General features: G+C 40.3%; 1 protein-coding gene across 5 annotated transcripts in view; it reads left to right on the plus strand.

Annotated features, from left to right (window-relative positions):
• The first annotated feature begins 913 nt into the window (after positions 1-913).
• Positions 914-15,183, plus strand: part of LOC133654080 (dedicator of cytokinesis protein 9-like) — a 201,796-nt gene continuing 187,526 nt past the window's right edge. For all 5 annotated transcript variants that reach the window (XM_062054078.1, XM_062054083.1, XM_062054081.1 and 2 more), the window contains exon 1: positions 914-1,069. In XM_062054078.1, coding sequence (XP_061910062.1) covers positions 914-1,069 — 156 coding nt within the window. The remainder of the gene's footprint in view (positions 1,070-15,183) is intronic.

Raw genomic sequence — 15,183 nt, forward strand, 5'->3', positions numbered from 1 at the left:
GAAACGGGGTTTGTATTACGTATAATTGTCTTGAGAAGTTGTAGGTGAGGTATGCAGATTTTCAATGTTTCATTTAAAAGACTTCCAATTTGTTAGAATTGGGTTGGATCAGTAGAGAGGTTGCAATGTTGTTCTCGACCGGTCGGATGCTCAGGGCATTGTGAGCACATGCGTCGTCATGGTAAAGCTGCCACGAGTTGTCCTGCCACAACTCTTGCCTCTTCTCCTGCACTGAACAAAGCCAACACCACATTATATCTTTGTAGATGTGCTGGTTGATACTCTGGGCTTGTGGGAAGAACTCACAGTGGGCAATGTTACTCATTTCCAAAAATGCCATCAATAGTCCTCAAACTTTCCTGGCACAACTATACACAATAAATATGTTTTCTGTTCAATAACTCAACTTATTGTTTTACTCCGAGTGCTTGACATTGATATCAGTCTTTCAAGGGACCAGAAGCCTGACTCACCGAATGGCAATGTATGTCATCTAAAGTGAAATCATTTCTTTTTATGCCATCCATTGCGTGTATATGATATCAGGACGATTATATCATCCCTTGTAGTTCCACAGAGTGTGACATAATGCATGCAAAGTCAGAACGAGGAAGGAGTCAGAGGAAGCATCCCCGTTAGCAGACTTTATCTGTGTATCCTCATCCATCCCTGGCTGAGGGAGGGAAGAAGAAGGAAGTCGACGCCCAACTCAGCTTAGTAGCTGACCATCACCTCTCTCTCTCGGAACTCTTCCCTCAATCTCCTCTGCAGTATGACTCAGTAGGAGCTCGTAGCCTGGCAGCACTCATGCCTGGATTGTGAGCATTGTTCATAGTTCCAAGTGATTCTGATCTTCAGACATTCTGACTGTGACACATTTGGAAAGGATTACTAGGTAGTAGTGCATGGCATCATGGGATGCACCACCAGTGTGGTTCTGTTGAAGGGGCTGCGCTTCATTCTCAATAGGAACTGTGCTTCCATGAAGGCGGAGGTGCAACTGAGGGCACCTGAAGAGGAAGAGGGAACTCAGCTAGAGTGTCAACTTTGGATGCAGACGACAGCTCTGGTAAACTCACTTTCTTCTGTCACTGCTGCATAGGCTATGTTTAAGAGTAACTATAAACCAATGCGACCCAACATGTTACCATCTATATTTGGTTATGCTTCTCTTTTAATCTTGTTTTGGGCACTGCAACACAGTCCCACCGTAAGAAAAGTGCCCTCCCCAAATTTGAGATTTTTAGAATTGTGTTTCCCACATTTACACATTTTGCTAGCAAACATAAAACACCGGGGTCCAAACTTGTGATTTACATAACTGAGGCTCTCCTTAAAGGCCTACTGAAATGAATTTGTTTTATTCAAACGGGGATAGCAGATCCATTCTATGTGTCATACTTGATCATTTTGCGATATTGCCATATTTTTGCTGAAAGGATTTAGTAGAGAACAACGACGATAAAGTTTGCAACTTTTGGTGGCTGATAAAAAAAAGCCTTGCCTATACCGGAAGTAGCGTGACGTCACAGGAGGAGGGGCTCCTCACATTTTCCCATTGTTTACAATGCAGCGAGACAGATTTGGACCGAGAAAGCGACGATTACCCCATTAATTTGAGCGAGGATGAAAGATTTGTGGATGAGGAAAGTGAGAGTGAAGGACTACAGTGCAGTGCAGGACATATCTTTTTTCGCTCTGACCGTAACTTAGGTACAAGGGTTCATTGGATTCCACACTTTCTCCTTTTTCTATTGTGGATCACGGATTTGTATTTTAAACCACCTCGGATACTATATCCTCTTGAAAATGAGAGTCGAGAACGCGAAATGGACATTCACAGTGACTTTTATCTCCACGACAATACATCGGTGAAGCTCTTTAGCTACTGAGCTAACGTGATAGCATCGGGCTCAAATGCAGACAGAAACAAAATAAATAAACCCCTGACTTGAAGGATAGACAGAAGATCAACAATACTATTAAACCATGGACATGTAAATACACGGTTAATAATTTCCAGCTTGGCGAAGCTTAACAATGCTGTTGCTAACGACGCCATTGAAGCTAACTTAGCTACGGGACGGCGGCGGCGGCGGGCGTTGTAGCTTTCGACGACACCCCGGCCGCCATCAGAGTCGGCAAGAAACATATATTTCCCCAAAGTTACATACGTGACATGCACATAGCGACACGCACGTACGGGCAAGCGATCAAATGTTTGGAAGCCAAAGCTGTACTAACGGTAGCACGTCTGCTATCCATCTCAAAGTCCTCCTGGTTGTGTTGCTGTAGTTCGCCGCTAATACACCGATCGCACCTACAGCTTTCTTCTTTGCAGTCTCCATTGTTCATTAAACAAATTGCAATATATTCACCAACACAGATGTCCAGAATACTGTGGAATTTTGGGATGAAAACAGAGCGTTTTGTATTGGATTCAATGGGTCCGAATACTTCCGTATCAACCATTGACGTCATCATATACAGACGTTTTCAATCGGAAGTGTGGCGGGAAATTTAAAATTGCACTTTATAAGTTAACCCGGCCGTATTGGCATGTGTTGCAATGTTAAGATTTCATCATTGATACATAAACTATCAGACTGCGTGGTCGGTAGTAGTGGGTTTCAGTAGGCCTTTAAGCCCTCGCTTTTTTTAGCTGTTACGAATGCTTTTAATAATGTGATTTATGTTACTAAAATGTTGCTAAAACTTGTTTACTTCAGATGCAGTCAGTAGTCATTTGTTCAACTTCTTTAGTTATATTAGTAGTGTTCCTCAAGGTTCCATTTTAGGTCCTCTCTCTTTCATCATTTGGGCTATTCAACTGGTGAATTTGATTAAAAAAACTTGTGAGAGGCTCACATTTTGCAGCAGATTCTTAAAAATACTCAAACTAAATAGACCACAGTCACATTTCTACTATAGAGGAATATACAGAGAAGTCTGGCCCCCGGTTCTTGGCTTTCTGGAAAGGTGGCAATTTAGTTGAATGTTCCTGATTTCATTCATGTGGTAATTAGACCTTAAAGAAACAGCTGAAGAATTATTGTGATTCTATATTATTTATAACATGAAAAAAAATATCCCCGATATTAAATATGCTACTTTCAGGCTCTAAAATGGTAAAGCATCAAGGTGCTAGCGTACCATCTTGCTCCTCGCCCTGCAAACCCTTCCGCTGACCTATACGTTCACATTCAGAGGTCTGATTGGTCACCTTTTTCTAAAGAGGGTCCCTGAGCACAGAAGACCTGGCGTTATGCTTAAAATGCACAAATTATTGTATGGGAAATATTAACAGTGATTAAACATTTGCATGCAAACTGTTGGTTATAGTGTAGCCTTCTGGCGTCCCATGGCCCAAACGGCCAAATAGCATTGAAAATTCACCTGTCTTCGGTCGCGGTTCGTTCAGAGGGTCCACAACCCATCTTCATAAACTTTTTGAGCAACAAGTACTGTAATTTAAAAGTATACAATTAGTTCCAATACCAACATCGGTCAGAATGCTGCAGTCGTCATTGCTCACTACTACACATAAAGGTAAATAGTCAACAACTGCTGTGGTTGCTCTCTCAGGAAACAAAACACTCCCTCCAAGATCCAAGCCACACATTCATGAACACAACTAGATCATGACGCCCTCAGAAAACCGTGGGTAGTACGGTACCGACCATAGATATCTATATAGAGATGCCCTTGTGATTGAATCACAAGGCTGTCGTTGTTTTTCTGGGCTAGAAGGTGGTAGCTGTCAGCAATTGACTACGCTACACATCACAGGACAGCTTTGGTAGTATCTGTCAGACTACAGATCCTGCTATATAGACCAGAGCATTTTCTACCAGACCAGCAAAGTGTGAAGATAACTGTTGTCACACACAATGGCCGAAAGGTTGGCAAATGGAGATGGGTGTTTTTTTCTGCAGTTTCAGCAAAGGACATCACTACTGCTCACAGGGACATCGTGTAATCTTAGGCTGCCACACTGCCGGTCTCACTACACCAAATCAGACAGCGGAAATGGTTTCGAACAGGCGGGCAGCTGGATTGTTGTTGTGGTTTTGGAAAACAGAAACAATACAGAATTACACCCAAGACATGGTGTAATTTATTAACTATAATACATTTCCAGAATGTATTATAGTTGAAATATCATCAACCATACCTGACGCTCTGATTTAATTTAATAGGAATTCCAAGGGATACTGGATGAACCTGTAGGTGAGCACATAGCGATGAACTTGGAGCAGTTCCGGGATCATTAGCATTCTCTCTAGGTCGTCCTCAGACGAGCCTTCCATCGTTGCTTCCAGTCATCCCGATTCTCCATACATTCGGCCAGTTCCTTGGTACTCTGAGCTCCTGCATCCTTCTTGAGTATGTCCACGTATGTTAGTGTGGGACGTCCTCTTGACCGATGCCCATGTGTTGGTTCCCACAGCACCAATTTGCTGGCTGGCAGCTCCTGATGCTTTTGGCAGTGTCCTGCTAGTCTCATTCTCCTTACAGCAATCTTCTCGCTCACCCTTGGTATTCCCTTGTAGAGGATTCTGTTGGTTACGTGCGCACTCTTGTTGATGTTATGCACTGCACGCAGCATCCTGGTGTAGCAACCATCCAGAGACCTCTCCAGGGTTGGCTTCAGGGTCCAGCATTTGCTGCCATAGAGGAAAACGGACTCAACTGTCGCGTAGAAGAAGTTGAGTTTGATTTGGCGGGGGAGGTTGGAGTTCCATACACTGGTCATGCCGTTCAGGGCCCTCTATGAAAGTGCTTTCCTCACTTTTAAATCTTGCTCAGTTGAGTTGACCCATCCGCCCAGGTATTTGTGTGTCCATATTAATGTCAAATCCGATCACGGACAATTACCTACACAATAAAAACATTGCATTAGTTTGATCATAGTGAAACAAGAACCTACAAAAAAGCACCATGTAATGTCGTTCGGTCAAAGCAGTTCAATGAATTTAAACTATTACATCAACATCCAGTAATGTGTAACCAACAATTGTTGAGTGCCTATCACAGGGATGAAAACTCACAAAGAATGAAAAGCAACCAGGGCGCACAGATAATTAGTTCGCATTAATGTTTTTAGGAATGGGATCTGTATTTTGTGTAGCTTATATATTACATTTAGGACAATGGAACAATGCAATTGCAGAAATCAGAAGCTCATGCGAGAACATACACTGAATACAAGATCAATCCAACAAGAACAAAACTTAATGTTGAAAAACATTTAAAGGACATCATTATACAAACACACTTACCATCCATAACATTGATGTTGTGTAATACACAACATTTAGAAACATCCAGGTCCTGCAATACACTGCAAACAAGACAAGCACAAGAGAAGAGTGAAAAACATTGAACTGAGCATCATTTCATTAAACATGTTATAATGACACTTGTGTCATGTGTGATTTAATTTAAACAATTCAAGGCGGCACCTATTCATGTATGATATCTATGGTATCGACGCCCTAGCTGCATAAGGAAGTATTTAGTGTTCATCATTGTTAATCATCATCACTATTAGAAGTTGTCTGCTGCTTTTTGTCCATAGTGCGGCCAGAGGGCCATTTTCAGCTGTCTTTTTTTATAGGGATTTTCTTAACAGAGAGTGAATTTATCATCTATGAGAAACTTTTCTTACCTGTTGGTACCTGATGTTGTGTATTTGGGATCCGCATAAATCCCGGTAATTTAAAATCAAACTGTGGAGGCATCTCGGAGATATTTATAAGACAATCTTGCCTTCTTTCATAGTTCCTCCAAACGAGCCTTTTCGAATTCGCCCCATTTGTGATGTCCCACGAGTGACGTCTGTGAATTATCCATATATGGTAGGAATGGAGCCGTGTAAATAAGACTGCCCATAAAACGGGACAGTTCGTGGCAGCCAATTGTCTCCACGAGTCTATCTTTGCTCAACCTACAATCGGGCTGAGTCCATATGGCGAATATGAACTTTTTTGTCTCCCCTCCAGAACGATCATTTGTAAATTGAGCTCTTTGCACTTCTCGTTGCGAGATTAATTTATCATGATTCTTTTTCCTTGTACTTTGTGAACACTTTGTGTAGTTTGAACAGTCTCTTAAACGGAATCATATTGGTGCTTTTTTGATTTCCTTGCTTAATCCGTTCCATAATTTAATTCCACATACTGATGTGCTAAAGGTCTTTAATGTTGTACGTGCATACAGATGTTTTAAAATAGATTTTCCTCTAAGGTTATATTTCCCCTCTTTTGTTGAGAAGAATTGTTGTACATTTTTGGGTAACAGGTTATAGTTTGCTTTCTACATAATTTTAGCTGTTTGCAAATGCACCAAGTCGTTGAATTTCAATATTTTAGATTCGATAAATAATGTGTTTGTATGTTCTCTATATCCAACATTATGTAATATTCTAATTGCAATTGATCTTTTTTGTAACACCTTTGGGGCGGTATAGCTCGGTTGGTAGAGTGGCCGTGCCATCAACCTGAGGGTTGCAGGTTCGATCCCAGCTTCCGCCATCCTAGTCACTGCTGTTGTGTCCTTGGGCAAGACACTTTACCCACCTGCTCCCAGTGCTACCCACACTGGTTCAAATGTAACTTAGATATTGGGTTTTCACTATGTAAAGCGCTTTGAGTCACTAGAGAAAAGCGCTATATAAATATAATTCACTTCACTTCACTTCACCTTTAATAAATGCAATTTGTAGTTGTTTCCTCAGATTTCTACACAATAACTCAGATATGGTAACACTAGCGAGCAGTAAAGAATATGAAGTGATTTTTGGTCCAGAACATATTTTGCTTTATTCTTTATTGACATGTTTATTGCTACTTTGTGGTATTTTTTTACATGAGGTTTCCAGTTCATTTTATCATCTATTATTACACCCAAAAAAGTATTTTCTTTCACTCTTTCAATATCTACTCCGTCTATATGTATTTGTGTTTGACTTTCCCTTCTACTGTTACCGAATAGCATTATTTTTGTTTTACTGAAACTAAAAGATTGTCTGTTTTTGTCAAACCATCTTTTTAATTTGTTCATTTATTCTGTTATTATTTGTATTAGCTTCTGTGTGTTCTCTCCTGAACAAAACGCAGTCGCATCATCTGCAAATAATACTAACTCTAAATCCTTTGTAACTTTACAAATGTTGTTTATATAAAGATTGAACAATTCTGGTCCCAGTACTGATCCCAGAGGCACGCCACAAGATATATTCAGCTCTGTAGACGTTTGTTCTCCTATCTTAACGTATTGCTTCAGTATTGATAGAGATACTTTCTTTTGTAATTGTGCCTTTCATTTGTTGATAATTGTAATAATCAAAATAATACAAAATACACATTTGTTGATAATTGTAATAATCAAAATAATACAAAATACATTTAAGCAAACAAAAACAATATTTTTTGTATTAGCAAACTCTTTTTGTGAACAATTTAACAATACAGTGCTCTTCCAAAAAGTCAAACAAAGACTGAAAATAAAGTTTTCCCAGAAGAATTAATAATAAATCCAATTAATCCATTCAAGACATTCAAAAATATTAACTACATTACATGTTATACAGAATAATTATAGTTCAAAGTAAAATATATATAAATGAACTTTTAACATTACTTTTACCTTTATTGAAGCCTTTTGTGTTGGCGAAGGGGACCAGGGGATAGAGGTACCTTCACACTTTGCTACAAGTTCTTTCTTGAATTCAGTAGTGTTTCCTACATTTTTTTAATTTTTTAAGTAAATAAGTAAAAATAATAAGATAAGAATTTTAAAAAATACATCAGTAAATAAGTACAAGCAAATATTGAAATAAATCCACAGAAAACTGGTGCAGCAATACACAAAAGCAAAATAAATACCTAGCAATCAACCACAATTCAACCACCTCTCAACCGGGGCCAAACTTGAGATCAGTCTCCTTTACATATCTTAGTAAACCACAGCGTACTTCCCAAAACTTCACAGAACAACCATTCAATGTCAGCCTAATCTTTTCCAGTTTGAGAAAATACAGAACATCTTTATTAATCCACTGGGTATGGCAGGGAGACACGGTTGCCTTCCAATTTAACACAATGAGTCTATTAGCCAATAAAGTAGTGAATGCTACAATATTCCTTTGGGATCAGTCTGCTTAGAGGATTCAGATAAATAATTTCGCCAATTACCAAAGACAAAGTATTAAACATTTCCATCCAATAGCTGCACAGGGATGGACAAAGCCAAAACATATGTATTAAATTAGCTGGAGACTGTTGACACCAATCACATAATACCGATATTCCGTAGCTTACCACCACCAGGTGTGAATGAATGATGGGTTTTTAACATGTAAAGCGACTTTGGGTACTTAGAAAAGCGCTATATAAATCTCAGGTATTATTATTATTATATAGCCAATCGGGCCTTGATATAATAAGTACGATGTATTAGCTTACAGTGGATGAGGCTGTCTTGCACAAATAGAATACTTTTTAACTCTACTTAAAATCCCTGACCAGCTCTCCTCAGATAGTGTCAGTCCTAAGTCACCCTACCAAGAAGATTTAATTGAAATCAGAGACTCAGGGCGTAAAAGATAATTTTGCTTATAAATACGTGTTAGATATCTGTAGATATCTGAAAATGTTGGTGAGGGAGTGTAGAGTTATTACAAAAATTGCTGAAAAGAGGCAAGAGTGTTGTCAATGTATAAATCTTTAATGCTGTTGATCCCCTGACTTGACCATCTTAAAAAGGCACTATCGACAAGAGAGAAAGGAGAAGCAGTGATAGGTGCAAGGCTGGAAATAGTCTGCAAGCCAAAATAGCACTTAAACTGAATCAAGATCCTAAATTAGGTTTTTATGATTGGACTTTTTGTAAAAGTGAATGTTGATGAGTGAATGGGAGAGTGAACCAGAGCCCTAAGAGATACTGGTTTGGTTGAGTTTGCCTCTACAGAAGATGATCAAATGCCTTATATTGGAACCAATTATTTAAGAATTATTTTGTTGGTCGCCAAGTAGTAAAACCTAAAATTTGGTAGTGCTGATCCTCCCGACGATTCAGGTCTGTGCAAGTATTGCTTACGGAACCTGCAAGTCTTTTTATTCCAAATGAAGTCAAAAATCTAATCTAATCTAATTTACGAAATTAAATTGAGGGAGAAAAAGTGGTATACACTGGAACAAAAAGGAAAATTGCAGAAGTACATTCATTTGAACAGAGATGACAAGAGCCACTGTATATAAATGAAGAAGGACCAGCGATCAAAATCTCCCTGAATTCTGCACAATAATCGAACAACGTTGGTTTTATAAAGTTTTGCAAGCTTATGTGTGACCTGGACACCCAAGTATTTTAAACTTTGAGAGGCAATTTCAAAGGAAAAACATGTGCAGAGGATATTTATTAACAGCAGAATTTGTAGGAAATATTTCACTTTTCCGCAAGTTCCGTTTGTAACCTGACAAATGTCTAAAAGCTTGGAGAGTACTTAAGGCAGCCAGGACCGAGGCAGAGAAGTCTGAGACATATAAAAGGAGGTCATCTGCATAGAGAGACCTTCACCTGCACATTGTGTCGACATATGCCCGTAATTAGCGGGTTTGATATAAAGCGCTATTGACAGAGGCTCAATGGCGAGAGCAAAAAGCAATGGGCTCATGGGGTAGCCCTGCCGGACGGAACGGTAAGGGCAAAAATATTCAGATTGAATACTGTTTGTCCTGACCGAGGCCTCAGGAGCCGAATATAGGAGCTTAATCCATTAAATAAAACTGTTACCACAGCCGAATCTCACCAGGATATAACATAGATAATTCCATTCCACTCAGTCAAATGCCTTTTCAGCATCCATAGATATCACTGCCTCTTCAGTGTTAAGAAAAGGCACATCATACAACATATTGAAAAGACGTTGAAGATTAGAAAAGGAGTGTTTATTGCCTGACACGTGACTTCTTCCCGCAAATGAAAACCAGTGGTGGTCAACCAAGCTAAAATCGCTGTTGTACAGCAAGCAGCGCGCAAACTATCCAAGTACAAAAAAGGCTTAAATCTTCCTGCAAACAGCAGATACGAGAAAAAAAATCTAACTATGCAATGGAATAGATGCTTATATCCATCCATCCATCCATCCATTTCTATCACTTAAACTTTATCAGCATTTTTTTTTTTGTCAAATGATATCAAGGATTATACGTCGTATACATTCCCAGACATATCGAACTCTTGTGCTCCAGATGCCATTACAAAACAGATGTAAACTTGGAAAAGCATGGAGGTCTACAATTTCTTTGTGTGTGGCTGGGTAAAGTAAATTGGTATCAAAACTTTCTCGGGTAAATATGCATCGTTTTTGCTCGGGTAAGGTTGCATGTCATGATTTAACTTTGCGTCCACTGAGGTATGTTGAGGTTGCAGGCGCTGTTTACGAGTAGCATGTTTTCCCCGTCTTTATCAAAATATAAAACTATAGATGTCAACATTTATGATTGTTGCCTTTGGTAAAGCTTAACTCTTTTAGGTTTTGCTGACATATGCTTTCTTTGATTTAGACTCGCTGAGTTGGTGCTGGGCAGCACGATGGCACAGGTGTTAGTGCATGTGCCTCACAATACGAAGGTCCTGAGTTGTCCTGGGTTCAATCCCGGGCTCGGGATCTTTCTGTGTGGAGTTTGCATGTTCTCCCCGTGACTGCGTGGGTTCCCTCCGGGTACTCCGGCTTCCTCCCACCGCCAAAAACATGCACCAGGGGATAGGTTGATTGGCAACACTAAATTGGCCCTAGTGTGTGAATGTGAGTGTGAATGTTGTCTGTTTATCTGTGTTGGCCCTGCGATGAGGTGGCGCCTTCCGCCCGAATGCAGCTGATATAGGCTCCAGCGACCCCGAACGGGACAAGCGGTAGAAAATGGATAGATGGATGGATGAGTTGGTGCTTTTCGAAACACTTATAGCAAACATGTGTTTAATAAATACAAATAATATCAAGATAATACTTAAATGGGAAATATCAAACATTAAAAGTATATCAAACAAACCTTTAACGGAGTGATCACTGCAAACTCATGCTTTCTTCGACTCTGCTCCCTTGCACTGGGATGTGAGCTGCATGATTTTCTCGTTGTTTTGTAAAATCTTGCACTCTTCCTCCCTTTTTAATTACCTCTCTGGGAACTCTGAAGAAACGTTTATCCTTTTTGCGATTTGAATGATTCATACAGACAAAAACAACACTGGCATAGGGCATTTTTTCCCTGAAAGAGGCTAAATGGCGCCTTGTATCCATTAAAACAGAGCTAGGTTGACCACCACGCATATTCTTTTGGCGGGACGTGAGTCGAACGTGAAGTCAGTAACATCCCAGCAATATTCCAAATGAACCCAGTTTGATCTGCATTAATAATAGAAGGGAGAATAGAACTTAGACGTAAAGCCAGCAGTTTGGATAATAATTTAAAGTCCACATCTAACAAGCTAATAGGACTATACAAAGTGCAAGACAAAGGGTCCTTGCCTTTTTCAAAAGTAGGAACACTGACGCTTGATTGAGCGTTTGCGGGATGTGGCCAGATTCAAACGATGTCCAAAATTAAGGGGGCTAACTTATGCCAACAATTTTTGAAAAATTACAGAGGATAACCATCTGGTCCCGGGGATTTTCCTTTTTGTAGCGATAGTACAGTAATTGCTCTCTCTAACTCTACCACAGCAAACTGATCAACCGAGGGGATGTCCAAATTGGCAAAAAAAAAAAAAAGCTCAGGAGAACAATAAGAACATGAGTAGACGTCTTGAATACATTATTGATCTTAAAGGCCTACTACCGACCACGCAGTCTGATAGTTTATACATCAATGATGAAATCTTATCATTGCAACACATGCCAATACGGCCGGGTTAACTTATAAAGTGCAATTTTAAATTTCCTGCTAAACTTCCGGTTGAAAACGTCTATGTATGATGACGTATGTGCGTGACGTCAATCGTTGAACCGGAAGTATTGGTACACCATTGAATCCAATACAAAAAGCTCTGTTTTCATCTCAAAATTCCACAGTATTCTGGACATCTGTGTTGGTGAATCTTTTGCAATTTGTTTAATGAACAATGAAGACTGCAAAGAAGAAAGTTGTAGGTGGGATCGGTGTATTAGCGGCGGACTACAGCAACACAACCAGGAGGACTTTGAGATGGATAGCAGACGCGCTAGCCGCCGACCTCACCTTGACTTCCTCCGTCTCCGGGACGCCGACCGCATCTATGATCGTCGCTCCGTCGATCGCTGGAACGCAGGTGAGCACGGGTGTTGATGAGCAGATGAGGGCTGGCTGGCGTAGGTGGATAGCTAATGTTTTTAGCATAGCTCTGTGAGGTCCCGTTGCTAAGTTAGCTTCAATGGCGTCGTTAGCAACAGCATTGTTAAGCTTCGCCAGCCTGGAAAGCATTAACCGTGTATTTACATGTCCATGGTTTAATAGTATTGTTGATTTTCTGTCTATCCTTCCAGTCAGGGGTTTATTTCTTTTGTTTCTATCTGCATTTAAGCCCGATGTGCTATCACGTTAGCTCCGTAGCTAAAGAGCTTCGCCGATGTATTGTCGTGGAGATAAAAGTCACTGTGAATGTCCATTTTGTGTTCTCGACTCTCATTTTCAAGAGGATATAGTATCCGAGGTGGTTTAAAATACAAATCCGTGATCCACAATAGAAAAAGGAGAAACTGTGGAATCCAATGAACCCTTGTACCTAAGTTACGGTCAGAGCGAAAAAAGATACGTCCTGCACTACACTCTAGTACTTCACTCTCACGTTCCTCATCCACGAATCTTTCATCCTCGCTCAAATTATTGGGGTAATTGTCGCTTTCTCGGTCCGGATCGCTCTCGCTGCATTGTAAACAATGGGAAAATGTGAGGAGCCTTTCAACCTGTGACGTCACGCTACTTCCGGTACAGCAAGGCTTTTTTTTATCAGCGACCAAAAGTTGCGAACTTTATCGTCGATGTTCTCTACTAAATCCTTTCAGCAAAAATATGGCAATATTGCGAAGTGATCAAGTATGACACATAGAATGGATCTGCTATCCCCGTTTAAATAAAAAAAAAATCATCTCAGTAGGCCTTTAAGATCATCCGTAACTATAACTGAAATGGATTGAATCTGCAGAATATAATGGGATGCTGTTATCTGGCGTAGTCAATGAGCTAATAAACCAGCTTTGTTCATAAAACTGAGATCGCGTACGGAGCATTTGTTCAGTAGCATGGTCTGTCACAAGGGCATTTATTTCTGTCTGTAGAGAGAGCCTTTTCTTATAAGTGTCTGGGTTTTGAGAGGTAGAGTACAAGTTATCTAACAGAGGCAGGCTCACTTAACTTGCTCGTTAGCTTGCTAGTTAGCTCGGCTTGCTAGCTGCTAACAAAGAACTACGGCTGTTGAAGAAAATAATTGCAGTGTTCGAAAGAACGATAGTAAAGAGGAATTTTCTCGCTGAAAAACCCAGTGATCAAGTGAGCAGTGGAGGTCAGGCCGGTGAGCGAGCAGCACCGGCGACGGGCTACGGCAGAGAAGCTAGCGAGAAATAAGCTAACAACAGAGAATCCTGGCGCAAGCTGCAGAGCAGTGGAGGCGGCGTTGGAGAGACTTGCGAGAGGTCTGCTAGCAACAGAGGGTCCCGGCAAGCGAGTGATGGGTAAAGGCGAAGCCGGTGTGCGACCAGCAGCGGCGGAGACGAAGGGCCGGCTAGCAGCAGAGGGACCCGGCAAGGGAGTGAGCGGTGGAGGTGAAACCGGTGTGCGATCAGCAGCGGCAGAGATGAGGCTAGCCAGAGGGTCCCTGTGAGCAGTAGCGGAGATCCACCAGAACCATCTGCAAAACTGCGGTACGTAGCCAGAATCAACATAGCGCCAAAGAAAGCGCTTGAAAACCAAGAAAATTAAAAGAGCATTGGAGTTTTTAACAGCGGAGGTGTGAATAATTAAACAAAGTCAGGTAACAATCATGCAGCTAGTGGAGGAGGTAAAGTTACTTCGAGTTCAAAACGATGAAAAGGACAGACAAATACATGCGCTAACAGACAGAGTAGAGGAACTAGAGCAATATTTTAGAATAAATGATGTAATCGTGACAGGGCTCAACATCAAGCCCCACATCTATGCTAGGGCGGTGGCCTCCGACGGTTGGGGGGAGCCTGCAGTCCAGGGGAGTGGAACCTAACATCGACAACATTGAAGCCTGCCATCCATTCCGCAGAAAAAAAAGACTGATCCTCACCAGCAATAATTTTGAGATTGAGACTGCATTATTAAAACAGAAAAGGGAACTAAGAGGAACAAATGTGTATATAAATGAACATTTAACAAAAACCAACACAGAAATTGCCAGGGAAGCACGGAACCTAGAAAAACAAGGTAAAATACAACAAACATGGACAGCAAACTGCAAAATATTTATCCAATTAAACGGACCACTGGAAGAAGCTAAAGTAATAGTCATCACGAAAATAGAAGAGCTGGAAAAATATCATTGATAAATACACCATGACACATACAGGCAACATTCAATCAGACATTGATTTGAAAACCTTTGGCGGTTTAGACTATGAAAGTATGGGAGAATAGATATCCAGACTCACATTTCTTTTCACACATCAATAATCGTTTATATTATACAGAGGAACAGTACAAATTACCAACAGTAATACCAGCACAAAACTGTCATTTATTTATATCAACTCCAGAAGCATATATGCAAATTACAAAAATATAAAGCATTTTTTAAAACAAATCAACAAATCCTTCAAAGTGATCACCGTATCAGAGACGTGGATGGATGTTAAGAAAGGAATAGATTTGGAACTGGAAGGATATGAACTAAACTACATAAACAGATTAAACAAGAATGGAGGTGGAGTTGCAGTTTATGTGATGAAGGACTTGCACTATAAAGTGATAAAAAACATGTAATTTTCCATTGATTATATTTTTTAATGTTGAACCATTGAAATATGTCACGAAAAGAGCAAACATTTGTTGATCATGTGTATGTACGAGCACCTCAGTCAAGCATTGAAAGGTTTGACGAATGGATCAAGGCAACCTTCACTGATATCAGTCAAAAAGTAATTTTTATATATGTGGTGACTTCAACAGTGACCTTTTAAAC

The sequence above is a fragment of the Entelurus aequoreus genome, linkage group LG07 (assembly GCF_033978785.1).
Source record: "Entelurus aequoreus isolate RoL-2023_Sb linkage group LG07, RoL_Eaeq_v1.1, whole genome shotgun sequence".
NCBI classification, from domain to species: domain Eukaryota; kingdom Metazoa; phylum Chordata; class Actinopteri; order Syngnathiformes; family Syngnathidae; genus Entelurus; species Entelurus aequoreus.